The sequence below is a fragment of the Dendrobates tinctorius genome, unplaced genomic scaffold (assembly GCF_039654945.1).
Source record: "Dendrobates tinctorius isolate UK_male_01 unplaced genomic scaffold, ASM3965494v1 ptg000196l, whole genome shotgun sequence".
Taxonomy (NCBI): domain Eukaryota; kingdom Metazoa; phylum Chordata; class Amphibia; order Anura; family Dendrobatidae; genus Dendrobates; species Dendrobates tinctorius.
Window position 1 is genome coordinate 3,903,464 of NW_027361863.1, and position 13,640 is coordinate 3,917,103.

The following is a 13,640-nucleotide window of genomic DNA, read 5'->3' on the forward strand; positions in this document are numbered from 1 at the left end:
CATCCTGCCCCATGATCCTGCCCCATCTATCTCCATCCTGCCCCATGATCCTTCCCCATCTGTCTCCATCCTGCCCAATGATCCTGCCCCATCTGTCTCCATCCTGCCCCATCTGTCTCCATCCTGCACCATGTCTCCATCCTGCCCCCTGTGTCTCCATCCTGCCCCGTGTCCATTTTGCCCTGTGTCTCCATTCTTCCCTGTGTCTCCATTCTTCCCTGTGTCTCCATTCTGCCTCGTGTCTCCATTCTGCCCCGTGCTTCCATCCTGCCGTCGAAACATATTGCGGCTTGCCACTTTAAAAAAAACTAAAAAAACTTTGTCCTTACCTGGCCGCGTTCCTGCAGCGATGCTCCCTCCAGGCATTTCAAGTGTGGACTCACCGGCGAATGACAATGACGTCATATGCTGGCAACGTGCGCACTGATGTCAGCTGCCAGCCTCCAATTGGCTGGCAGCTTTTAACTATTGCCATGTAGGGCAAGCACGGCAATAGAGTTTAACTGAACCTGAGTCTCTGACGCAGGTTCAGTTTCTGCACCGGCATAATCCTGCCGCTGGGGCCCGATGCGGGCCCCCTCTGCTCATCGGGCCCCATACACCAGTCAGGGCAATAATGCCCTGATGGCGGCCCTGCATCTACATAATGTACAACCAGTCCTAAACAAAAAGAATGCTATAACCACCAGAATGTAAAGAAGAAAATAAAAAAAGTTGTTTTGCCAAATTTGGCCCAATCTTCTAGAAATTTAAGGGGTTGTCTCTGTGTTACTGCAGACTTATGAATCCCCCCAGTGTATGCACTGTGCGCTGTGGGGATTCACTGTTTTTTGACCCGGAACAGGAGGGTACGTATGAGTTATACACAGAGCGTTAGCCAACCTACATAGACCGCTGTCAATCAGTAGTCAGGACCACCCTCCGGACTCATAAGCACAGAGAAGCCAGGGATTTCAATAAATAAGTTATAAGGTATTCTGCGAAAACTATTTTTCTATCTGCTCTATGTCTCATGTGATAGGTAAGAATCTAAAGTTGTTACTTTCATGTACTATAGGAAGTTTTTTTTTGTGTTACAGCTTTATGAAGGTGGCTGGCAGAGCGGTGGATGCAGTTACCTGGCAACAGTAGGTATTCTAATTTTTTGTATTATTTATGTATAGATTAATATTAAATAGATTTAACTTAAAATTCCTCCATATCACCCCTTTTCCTTTATCTAGACATCACCAATAATGTTGCCAATGGGTAATTCCCCCACTCCATTAGTGGGTGGTTCAGCGCCTCCACTGAGTAGATAAATCTCCCAATGCCACCAAAGGCTGGTTCTAAATGCTACCAAGAGTACAAAAAAGTGTGGCTCCCTTAAAGGTCTTCACCTTTATTCCATTATCTGCCACTGAGAGCCACCAATGAGTGGATCCCCTACCCACACAGTCACCAGGAGTGCTGCTAATAGGAAGTTTCCCCACACTACCGATACTTGGTTCAGCACCTTCAATGGGTGGTTTTGGATGTTAACAAGAGTGCCAACAATGGGTGGTTCTCTAAAAGGCCAACTCCAAATGTTTTCCATTGTCTGGTCCCAATATCAGATCAGATTCATCAATTTGTGGATCCCCTACCCCTTTTTACCAGGAATGCTGCCAATGGGTAGCTCCCCCACAACACTGAGGAGTGGTTCAGTACGTGGCTGCCCTTTCTGAACAATCACCACAGCAAACAATCAGAGATTTTTCTTAATTGAGGACTGGAAATTGGATTACGGAAGGGACAATAAAGTTGGCTGTTCGTTCCCAGGATGGTTGGGTGTAATGGCATGAGGCAGCAGAATGGGGGGCAGCTTTTGACTCTTTGGTAAGGACTCTTCTGTTCTGTATATGCCATTGATGGAAAGATTGGAAATATCGATTGAGCCTGTAACTGACATGTTAGCATTCCTCAGTGTAAAGTTGGCTGGGAATAATATTAGTCTGTAGGCGTCCATCTTTCTCTCCAGCCTTCTGAAGTAATTTACTGCTCTACAGAGATTTTCACTCTATCTGGTCTATAAACATATATTCAGAAAGAAAAATATGCAAGAAGCTGACATACATTATATGTTAACCCCCTCATGGTGAATAGTTCTCCTGTGACCTTGACCTCCCTCCCCAACTGGATCAGAATAGATTCCAAATTATTTTGTTAAATTCCGTGAAGGTATTATTCTGACAAGATATACAAATAAGGCTGAATTCACATGTGTATATGGACCACACTGCCCAGACCAACAACTGATCTCCTGTCCTGAACTAATAGCCTCATACGTCAGGAGATTTGCGATTAGTCCCGGCTTTTCAGTTCCTTATACAGACATGTGAATTCAGCCAGAAAGTATGCACTGATAGTAACCTACCAAACATAATAATGGGGTCCCAATCTCCCATTTTTTTCACTGTGTTCAGGATTGATTGGGGCCGGTTCATTTGGGTCGCCCTCCCAGGGCTGTGGGGTACTCGGTACCGGGCCGGTGTCAGGGGGAAAGGTGTCACAGCAGCGGTGACCCGGTCCATGGCCCTGGGCGCCCAAATCAATGGTGGTTTGTAGTTAATGGAATGGAATAGTTTGTGACGCCACCTGTGGTGTTTGGCAAGCAAGATGTTAAGCCAACGCTGCGTGCAGATCCTCTGGGGCTGATGGTGTGTTGCAGCATAGATGGTATAGCTCCCCACAGGTGAAGCTGTAACCCCAGGGTAGTGTAGTTGCAATAGATGAGAATAGGTGCAGGCGGTGTGAGGAATGCTGGTACCCAGATGTAGCGGTGCTGACGGTGTCACCCCGCCAACATGTACCTCTCCTGAACGACTCCTCTATTGCGCCTTTTAGTGTGAAGAGCTCCAGTACCGTGGTACTCTGAAGTTCCTCCTGTCAGATGTTCCTAACAACTCTACTTGTATGACAGACAGCTGTAGCCTCTCTCGGGGACTCCCTTCTCCGGAGTCCTGGCTCTCTATTCAGTTGCTGTTGTGCCCCAAGTCTTAGATGGGAGTAGTGCATTTACAGCCAACTACTCTACCGGTGTCTGCTGCAGAACCATAAGTGACCATACAGCCTCGGGGACCGGGCCCCGGCCTTGCGCTGAGAACCTATAGGCAGGGTTCCTCTTCCAACCCACGACTCCTTTCTGTTCTCTCTACTCCTCTTTCCTATGGAAGCTTAGGTTGCAGTTCTACATCTTTCTCCTTCTGTTCCTTTCCCGTGCCAGCTGGCTCAGATCACTGAGGCAGCTGCAGCACTCCTTCTTCTTGGACCCGTCCTCAGACTCTCCTGACTGACTGTCCAGACTGAACTCCCAGACTCATCTGCCATTCTAAACCTTCCAAACCTTTTATATGATCTCAACTCCACCCACCTCCCAGCCCATCCAGTGTTCCATGCAGGGAACCACCAAGGCACTCCTAATGTCTAGGAGGAGAGAAACACCTCACTGTGACCGTGCAGAACTACCCTGTTTCGTGTGATGCGAGTGTTGGAGTGTGGAAAGGAGTTCCCAACTTACCTAGTTGGTGGGGCACTACACCTTAGGAGAAGGTGCAGTACCTCTGTAGCAACTGAGCCTCAGGGGCGCCACACATTCACTGTATCTTAGACTTATGGAGGTCCTCAAGTACAGTGCTTTGCCTATCCTTTTTAGTTCCATAGATAGGTATGGTACAGCAGAGGTCATGTGTGATCATGTCTGTTTATGCCCCTCAGTAGAGGTCAGAGTGATCAGACACTTATCATACAGGCTTGGGCTGGCCCATAAGGAAACAGGGGAATCCCCGGTGGGCCACTGTGCAGATCTGAGCTCCCAATCCCACTGTATGGGCAGTACTTGGCATAATTCACATGATTCACTCTGTATAAAAAATAGCAGCATCTCATCATTCATTAACCAAACTATTATTATATAGAGACATAGGTAAATTTGTGAACCAGGCTTGTGGAATATTTGTATGAAGGTGAAAAGTGGGCTCCTCCAAAGTCAATGTTACTGGTGGGCCCATGGCACCCCAGTCCAACACTGTTAACATATTTCCGGTTGATAGACAAATGACTTTGAGCAGAAAACCCCTTTAAGAACATGTGTGCTGTTGCCTCTGATGCTGGGTAATCTGAAAGTTAACCAGACTAATTGTTAAGAGCTCACCTGGTAAGGTGTATTCCCTAAACCATAAGCCAGGGTAACCGGCAGAGCTACACTTGTGGGAGGGCATGCAGAACACCAGGGACCAATAAAGCTGGAATGCAGCAGGCAGATAGATGAGCGAAGCAGGAAGCACTACATGCAGCAGAGCCAAATGTGTGGACTGCACTGGAACAGCCAAGTAGAAGATGTGGCAACTGCAACATCGATGAGATGAGTTGTTAGCAGGAACTTGACACATCAAAACTTAAGATGTGGCATCACCAGAAAAGCAGAGGTGAGTTTGTTATCAGATACTTAGTTGCAACAGAGTTGAGTATGAATAGCACTAAAATGAGCAGAGACTGAGCTTGGTAATAACAGCTGATTGCAGGACAGAATTCTAGAACAGTTGGATTGACTTGAACAAAGTGGAAAGTATGGCTTATCTCCAGACAAACGCATGGTAGCAGAGTACTATACTACACCTCAATACTCAGGTAGTGCATAGTCACATGAGCTAGCCTTGAGAGTCCTTGGATGATGATGGTGAGATGCTTGCTGGATTACCTAGTAGCCTAATGGGGACTGTTATGAGCTCATTTTCTCCTTCACCTTTGATGTCCGATGAACTTCCTCTGCTGGTGAAAGGAGGTAGTGAAATTGATTTGGATGGGAAAAACCTGTCATCTGAACAGGTGGAGTGTGATTGGACATCCGGAATCTCTGAGTGGATATAAGGCCGCCGACGCCCTGCTGGGTTGCTGGTGATCCTCTCTGCTCTGAGCTCTGGCCTCCAGTTTAGTCCTGTCTACTAAAGCTAAGTTTTTGCTCTGCTATTTTTCCATGAGATTTTGTCTGGTTTACTTAGTGCTTGTGTTCAGCCAGCCCTGGTTGGGACTGGCTGAACTCCATTTTTGTCTCTGATCAGTTGATCTCTTTGCTCTGTTTTCAGAATATACCTGAGTGCTGATATAGTGATTTTGAAGTCTAGTGACTTCAGGGCCTTTTCTATCAGACGTGTTGGGACATTTTTGGTAGGGTTTTTGCGTGATTGCCGACAGTTGCTTTTCTTTCCTGTCCTATCTAGTTAGTTGGGCCCCATTGTTTGCTCAGCCTTTCTTCCTGTCTGTGTTTGTGTTTTCATCTGTTTTCACTGACAGTACATGTTGGGGGCTGTCTATTGCTTTGGGGTCTGCTCTGGGGCAGTTTAGATTTCCCCTTTCTTTCTTTAGATTTATTTAGTTTTCCGGCTGTGAACGAGGTGTCTAGGACCACCGTAGGAATACCCCACGGCTACTGTTAGTTGTTGTGAATAGGATCAGGGGTCTGCAATCTGCTAGCTACCAACCTCTCTGGTTTTCTGGACTTAGCTTGTATTTTTGTTTTTTCCTCCTCCGGTGACTCATTCATAACAGAATCACCAGCCATACCGCAGATTATAGGGTACTCAATAGCAGGAAAGAATTGTAGAAAAAAAAAATGTCAGAATTTTTTTTTTTTATGTATATTTTTTCCTCTTTTTCTCTGGGGCCGTAGGAGGAATTTTCTTAATGGAGATTAAGCAATTGTCTGATCGTGTGGAGCAGCTTGCTGCTGAAGTGCGGGGAATTTCCGCCTATCTTGCTCATTCACATGCTGCTGAACCAAAGATTCCTACTCCTGATGTGTTTTTTGGGGATCGGTCTAAATTTTTGAATTTTAAGAATAATTGTAAATTATTTCTTGCCTTAATCATAGAATCATAGAATCGTAGAGTTGGAAGGGACCTCCTGGGCCATCTGGTCCAACCCCCTGCTCAAAGCAGGATTCGCTAAATCATCCCAGTCAGATGTCTGTCCAGCCTCTGTTTGAAGACTTCCATTGAAGGAGAACTCACCACTTCTCGTGGCAGCCTGTTCCACTCATTGATCACTCTAACTGTCAAAAAGTTTTTTCTAATATCTAATCTGTGTCTCCTCCCATTCAGTTTCATCCCATTGCTTCTAGTCTTTCCTTGTGCAAATGAGAATAAAGTTGATCCTTCTACAATGTGACAGCCCTTGAGATATTTGTAGACAGCTATTAAGTCTCCTCTCAGTCTTCTCTTTTGCAAACTAAACATTCCCAAATCCTGCAACCTTTCCTCATAAGACAGGGTTTGCAGACCGGTCACCATTCTGGTCGCTCTTTTCTGAACTTGCTCCAGTTTGTTGATGTCTTTTTTAAAATGTGGTGCCCAAAACTGGACACAATATTCCAGATGAGGTCTGACCAAAGAGGAGTAGAGGGAAATAATGACTTCACGTGATCTAGACTGTATGCTTCTGTTAATACATCCTAGAATTGCATTTGCCTTTTTTGCTGCTGCATCACACTGTTGACTCATATTCAGTCTGTGATCTATTAGTATACCCAAGTCTTTTTCACATGTGCTGTCACTTAGCCCTATTCCTCCCATTCTATATATGCTTTTTTCATTTTTATTGCCCAGATGTAGTACTTTGCATTTCTCCCTGTTAAAAACCATTCTGTTAGTTGCTGCCCACTTCTCCAGTTTATTTAAATCTTTTTGAATCCTCTCTCTCTTCTCTAGTATTAGCTATCCCTCCTAGCTTTGTGTCATCAGCAAATTTAATCAGTTTACCCTCAATTCCTTCATCTAATTCGTTGATAAAGATGTTGAATAATACAGGGCCCAGGACAGAGCCCTGTGGTACCCCACTTGAGACATTCTTCCAACTGGATGTGCAGCCATTTACGACCACTCTTTGGGTCCGATCACTAAGCCAGTTATGAATCCACCTAACAGTTGCCTTGTCCATTCCATACTTAGTCATTTTTTCAATAAGGATTGTATGAGAGACTTTGTCAAATGCTTTGCTGAAGTCAAGATATACTATATCTCCAGCATTTCCTTGATCCACCCAATCAGTGATTCCGTCATAGAAGGAAATTAAGTTAGTCTGACATGACTTATTAGTTACAAACCCATGCTGACTCTGTTTAATCACTTCATTCTTATCCAGGTATTGACATACATGTTGTTTAATAATTTGTTCAAAGATCTTTCCTGGTATAGAAGTCAGCCTCACCGGCCTATAGTTGCCTGGGTCCACCTTCTTCCCCTTTTTGAAGATAGGAACAACATTTGCTCTTCTCCAGTCTTCTGGCACTTCTGTTCTCCAAGAATTTTCAAAGATTATGGAGAGGGGTTCAAAAATTTCTTCTGCTATCTCCTTCAGTACTCTGGGGTGTAATTCATCTGGACCTGGAGACTTGAATTCATTTAGGTTAGCTAAGTGTTTCCTCACTATCTTTCTGTTTATAGATATCCTGGATTCTTCTATTCCCTTAATAGGACAGTGAATAACAGTTGATGTTACATTTCCTTTCTGAGAGAAAACAGATGCAAAATAGGAATTTAAAAGTTCAGCCTTCTCAACATCCTGTCTTACCATTTCATCATTTTCATCCTGTAAAAGCCCTATAGCATCTTTGACTTTTCTTTTACTTTTGACATATCCCCAAAATCCTTTATTATTGCTTTTGACATCTCTTGCAAGCCTCAATTCATTTTCAGCTTTAGCTAATCTGATTTGTGCCCTGCAGGTTCTGCAGACAGCATTATATTCTTCTTTAAATATGCCTCCCTCTTTCCATTTTATAAACATTTTTTTCTTCCTTTTTAGCATGTGCTTAAGTTCTGTGTTCATCCATCCTGGTTTCTTTAAATGCTTCCTATTCTTCCCTCTTTTAGGAATTGTTAACAACTGTGCTTTGAGAATTTCTTTTTTCAAGATTTCCCATCCTTCCTGGACATTTTTGTCTTTAAGGATATCCAGCCATTGGATCCGTCCAATTCTCTTTCTGAATCCTTTAAAATCTGCCTTTCTGAAATCTAACCTTGACGTCTGAGTCTTCACAGGTCTTCCGCCTCTAGTTATCCAAAATTCTAAAATAGCATGGTCGCTACCTCCTAGGGTCCCAGCCACTTTTACCTCCTCAACCATTTCCTCCCTGTTTATAAGGATTAGATCCAAGGTAGCAGTTCCCTTTGTTTTCTCCCCTACCTTTTGGAAGATAAAGTTGTCAGCAAGAGAGGATAAGAATTTCCTTGACCTGTTAGTTTTGCCTGAGAGAGATTCCCAACAAATGTCTGGATAGTTGAAATCTCCCATGACAACTATGTCATATTTTTTGGAGAACTTGGCCATTTGATGCATAAAGAGTTCATCCATATCTTCAGCTTGCACAGGCGGCCTGTAGTAAATGCCTACAATGGTGTCCTTTCCATTGTTCTGTCCTTGTATTCTTACCCAAACAGTTTCCACAGAACTCCCAGTCTCTGAAGCTTCAATCTCTGTGCAGATATACGCGTTTCTAACATACAATGCGACACCCCCTCCTCGTTTATCAAGTCTGTTTCTTGCAAATAAGTTGTATCCTTCTAGTCTTGTATTCCAATCATGTGTATTGTCCCACCAAGTTTCAGTGATTCCAATGACATCATATTTCTTTTCCTGTGTTAGTAGTTCCAATTCTCCTTGTTTGTTGCCCATGCTTTGTGCATTAGTATAGAAACATTTTAGTTTGTGATTGGTTTCTCTTTCTCCAATATTTTTATTAATTAGATTATTTCGTCTTTGTTCTTCCTTTCCACTTCTAATAGCAGAGTTCTCAATAGCATTTGTCAGATGTATGGCTTTTTCTGGTCTTTTGCTTCCCTTCCCATGTTGTTCTAGTTTAAAGCTCTCCTTACAAGTGTAGCAAGGCGACTTCCAAATACATGCTTTCCAGTCTTCGTAAGGTGCACCCCATCTCTAGCAAGTAGTCCATCGTATAAGTAGTTCACTCCGTGATCCAGAAATCCAAATCGTTGCTGACGGCACCATCGACGTAGCCAGTTGTTTACCTGCAGAATCTTATTCCACCTCCTTGTTCCATGGCCATCCACTGGGAGGATGGAAGAGAAGACCACCTGCGCTCCCAGTTCTTTCACTTTCTTGCCTAAATCTTCAAAGTCTCTGCAGATGGTTTCCAGGTCGTTTCTTGCGGTGTCATTTGTCCCCACATGTAGTAGCAGGAATGGGTAGTCATCTGTAGGTCTGAAGAGTCCTGATATCCTGTCAGACACATCTTTAATTTTTGCACCTGGAAGACAGCACATTTCTCTTGAAGTTATATCCGGTCTGCAGATAGCGGCCTCTGTTCCTCTCAACAGGGAATCCCCCATGACCACCACTCTCCGTTTCTTCTTCACAACATTTTTCTTTCTCCATCCAGGAGGACCCTGAAGGCGTACAATGTTGCTGTTTGTTGGCAAAGTCTTATCCTGATGTATTTCTTCATCGTTTTCCTGCGTGAGAGCCTGGTACTGGTTTCTGAGCAGTATGGGTGCTGACTGCCTCCTGATCCTCCTGCTTCTCTGGGTCACATGTCTCCATTCCTCTGTTTCTTCAGGTGCACTTCGAATTTCTTCTCTTTCTGTAACATGAAGAGATAATTCTGCTCTGTCCAAGAACTCTTCACCTTCCTTAATGATCTTCAACGTAGCTAACCTCTCTTCGAGATTTTGCAACTTTTCCTCCAACAGGGACACAAGCTTGCATTTGTGGCATGTGAAGTTTGGCTTTTCCACTGGTAAATCTGTGAACATGTAGCAAGAAATGCAGCTCACCAAATGGCTCCTGGCCTCTTCCATCTTGAGATTTCTTAAAAACGATGAAAGATGAGCGCGGCGCGCGGTTTTTCCGATTTCCTCTTTTCAGCTGCAACGGCCAAAACCCAGTGATCGTTGAGCTCGCGGAGACTCTTCACTTATCCCAGAAGGCACTGGGAATATGCAAATGATCTCCTCAAGACTCTTCCCCTGGTTTTCCGATTTCCTCTTTTCAGCTGCAACGGCCAAAACCCAGTGATCGTTGAGCTCGCGGAGACTCTTCACTTATCCCAGAAGGCACTGGGAATATGCAAATGATCTCCTCAAGACTCTTCCCCTGGTTTTTCGATTTCCTCTTTTCAGCTGCAACGGCCAAAACCCAGTGATCGTTGAGCTCGCGGAGACTCTTCACTTATCCCAGAAGGCGCTGGGAATATGCAAATGATCTCCTCAAGACTCTTCCCCTTCTTGAAGCCTAACTCATCGGGGAGCTCTGTGCAGCAGGTTAAAATTGTCATCTCTTTGCTGCGCGGCGATCCCCAGGATTGGGCATTTCCTTTGACACCTGATGATCCTATTCTAACTAATGTGGACGCATTTTTTCAAGCCTTGGGGTTGTTGTATGATGAAGCTAATGCTATTGATCAAGCTGAGAAAGCCCTGTTGGCATTGAGCCAGGGTCAGGATTCTGCAGAGTTATACTGTCAAAAATTCCGAAAGTGGGCGGTCCTTACTACCTGGATTGATGGTGCCTTGGCAGCTCTCTTTCGGAAGGGTTTGTCAGAAACCGTAAAAGATACTATGGTGGGATTTCCTGTTCCCTCTGGTCTTGACGATTCTATGTCATTAGCCATTCAGGTTGATCGGCGTTTACGTGAACGTAAAAGTACACGAGAAATGTTGCCACCTGTTGAACAAATGTCTGAACCTATGCAATGTGATAGAGTTTTGTCTAGGGCGCAATGTCAGGAGTTCAGAAGGCGTAATAAGCTGTGTTTTTTCTGTGGAGATGCCTCTCATATGATTTCTGTCTGCCCTAAACGAGAGAAACGTTTTGCACACACATTTGCTGTGGGTGGTGTTCAACCTAAGTTTCTTCTGGCAATTACTCTGATCTGCTCCCTGTCCACATCTTCCGCTAAGGCTTTTGTGGATTCGGGAGTGGCTCTGAACCTGATTGACTTGGATTTTGCTAAACGTTGTGGGTTTCCTATGACACCTCTGCGGACGCCTATCCCTTTGAGGGGTATTGATGCTACTCCTTTGGCGAAGAATAAACCTCAAGTTTGGACCCAGGTGGTAATGCGGGTCGCCCCAGACCATCAAGAAAATTGCAGATTTTTGGTGTTGCATAATTTGCATGATACCATTGTTCTGGGATTTCCCTGGTTGCAAATCCATAATCCAGTTTTGGATTGGAAATCTGTGTCTGTGGTGAGTTGGAGTTGTCGGTGTGCTCTTGGTGACGCTCCTGTTTTCTCCACCTCTCCCCAGTCGCATGATGTTCCTGACTATTTGGCTGATTTTTATGATGTATTTAATGAGAATAAGTCTGCGTCTTTGCCTCCTCATAGGAGTTATGACTGTGCAATTGAGTTGAGCCCTGGGTGTAAATTTCCCAGGGGTCGACTTTTCAATTTATCTGTACCCAAGCACGAGGCTATGCGATGTTATATTAAGGAGTCGTTGGAGAAGGGTCATATTAGACCATCCTCTTCACCCTTGGGTGCTGGGTTTTTTTTCGTGGCCAAGAAAGATGGTTCATTAAGGCCTTGTATTGACTATCGTTCCCTCAACAAAATTACTGTTAAATATCAGTATCCGTTACCCCTGATTTCTGATCTATTCTCCAGAGTTAAAGGTGCTTGCTGGTTTACCAAGCTTGACCTCAGGGGGGCGTATAATCTTATTCGCATTAAGCATGGGGATGAATGGAAGACGGCGTTTAATACTCCAGAGGGACATTTTGAGTACCTTGTGATGCCTTTTGGGCTCACTAATGCCCCTTCTGTCTTCCAGTGCTTCATGAAGGATATTTTCCGGGACTTTGTGGATAAATTTTTGATCATCTATCTGGATGATATTTTGATCTTTTCCAGGGATTGGGACTCTCATGTGGAATATGTTCGGACTGTGTTCCAGATTTTGAGGGAGAATTCCCTGTATGTTAAGGGATCGAAATGCCTTTTTGGTGTACAGAGGATTTCATTTTTGGGATTTATTTTGTCTCCGTCAACTATTGAAATGGACCCGGCCAAGGTACAGGCCATTTATGATTGGGGTCAGCCCACTTCTTTGAAGGCCCTCCAGAAGTTTTTGGGTTTTGCTAATTTTTATCATAAATTTACAGCTAGTTTTTCTGGTGTTGCAAAACCATTGACTGATTTGACTAACAAGGGTGCTGATGTGCTGAATTGGTCTCCAGAGGCTGTTTCTTCCTTTCAGGAGCTGAAGCGGAGGTTCACTTCTGCTCCGGTTTTGCGGCAACCTGATGTCTCACTCCCGTTTCAGGTAGAGGTGGACGCTTCTGAGATTGGTGCAGGAGCTGTTTTGTCTCAAAAAGATCCGGAAACATCTAAAATGAATCCCTGTGCTTTCTTTTCCCGAAAGTTCTCCCCATCCGAACGCAACTATGATGTGGGGAATCGGGAACTGTTAGCCGTGAAATGGGCATTTGAGGAGTTGGAGACATTGGTTGGAGGGAGCTAAACATCAAGTCGTGGTCCTTACTGACCACAAGAATTTGATTTACCTTGAGTCGGCCAAACGCTTGAATCCTAGACAGGCTAGGTGGGCCTTGCTTTTCACACGTTTTGATTTTGTGGTCTCTTTTCTTCCGGGCACTAAGAATGTCAAGGCAGATGCCCTCTCTAGGAGTTTCTTTGCTGATTCTCCTATTGTGACCAAGCCTGCTACCATCTTAGGTGAGGGGGTAGTTCTTTCTGCCATCTCGCCCGATTTGAGACGTGCTCTGGAAGAGTTTCAGGAGGACAAACCTGAGCGTTGTCCCATTGGAAAATTGTATGTTCCTGACCAGTGGAGGAAGAGAGTAATGTCTGAAGTTCATTGCTCCGCATTGGCTGGTCATCCAGGTATTTTTGGTACTATAGATTTGGTGAGTCGGTCTTTTTGGTGGCCCGCCTTGTCTTGTGATGTCAGGAATTTTGTGCAGTCCTGTGGGACTTGCTCCCGGTCTAAACCTTGTTCTCGCTCTAGTGGGTTGTTGATGCCTTTGCCGGTGCCCAGGAGGCAATGGACCCATATTTCAATGGATTTTATTTCTGATATGCCTGTCTCTCAGAGAATGACTGTTATTTGGGTGATTTGTGATAGATTCTCTAAGATGGTTCATCTTGTACCACTCCCTAAGTTGCCATCTTCCTCAGAGTTGGTGCCATTGTTTTTGCAACAGGTGGTTCGCTTGCATGGGATTCCAGAGAACATTGTGTCTGACAGAGGAGTTCAGTTTGTTTCTAGATTTTGGAGGACTTTTTGTTCCAAGCTGGGAATTCAGTTGTCCTTCTCCTCTGCGTTTCACCCTCAGACCAATGGGCAGACGGAGAGAACAAACCAGACTTTGGAGTCTTATTTGAGATGTTTTATTTCTGCTGATCAGGATGATTGGGTTTCATTTTTGCCCTTGGCCGAATTTGCTTTAAATAATAGAGCTAGTTCTGCCACTTTGATGTCACCTTTTTTTTGTAACTTTGGGTTTCATCCTCAATTCTCTTCAGGGCAGGTGGAGTCTTCTGCCTGCCCAGGTGTTGACACTGTGGTGGAGAGAATGCACCAGATCTGGGACCAAGTGGTGGATAAGTTGTCTCTCTCCCAGGAAAAGGCCCAGCGGTTTCC

The 13,640-nt window shown here is 44.5% G+C and overlaps 1 protein-coding gene across 2 annotated transcripts in view; it reads left to right on the forward strand.

The window, feature by feature from the left end:
- Positions 1 to 13,640, forward strand: part of HPSE2 (heparanase 2 (inactive)) — a 564,230-nt gene that overhangs the window by 364,716 nt on the left and 185,874 nt on the right. For both annotated transcript variants that reach the window (XM_073552816.1, XM_073552817.1), the window contains one exon: positions 1,080 to 1,127. In XM_073552816.1, coding sequence (XP_073408917.1) covers positions 1,080 to 1,127 — 48 coding nt within the window. The remainder of the gene's footprint in view (positions 1 to 1,079; positions 1,128 to 13,640) is intronic.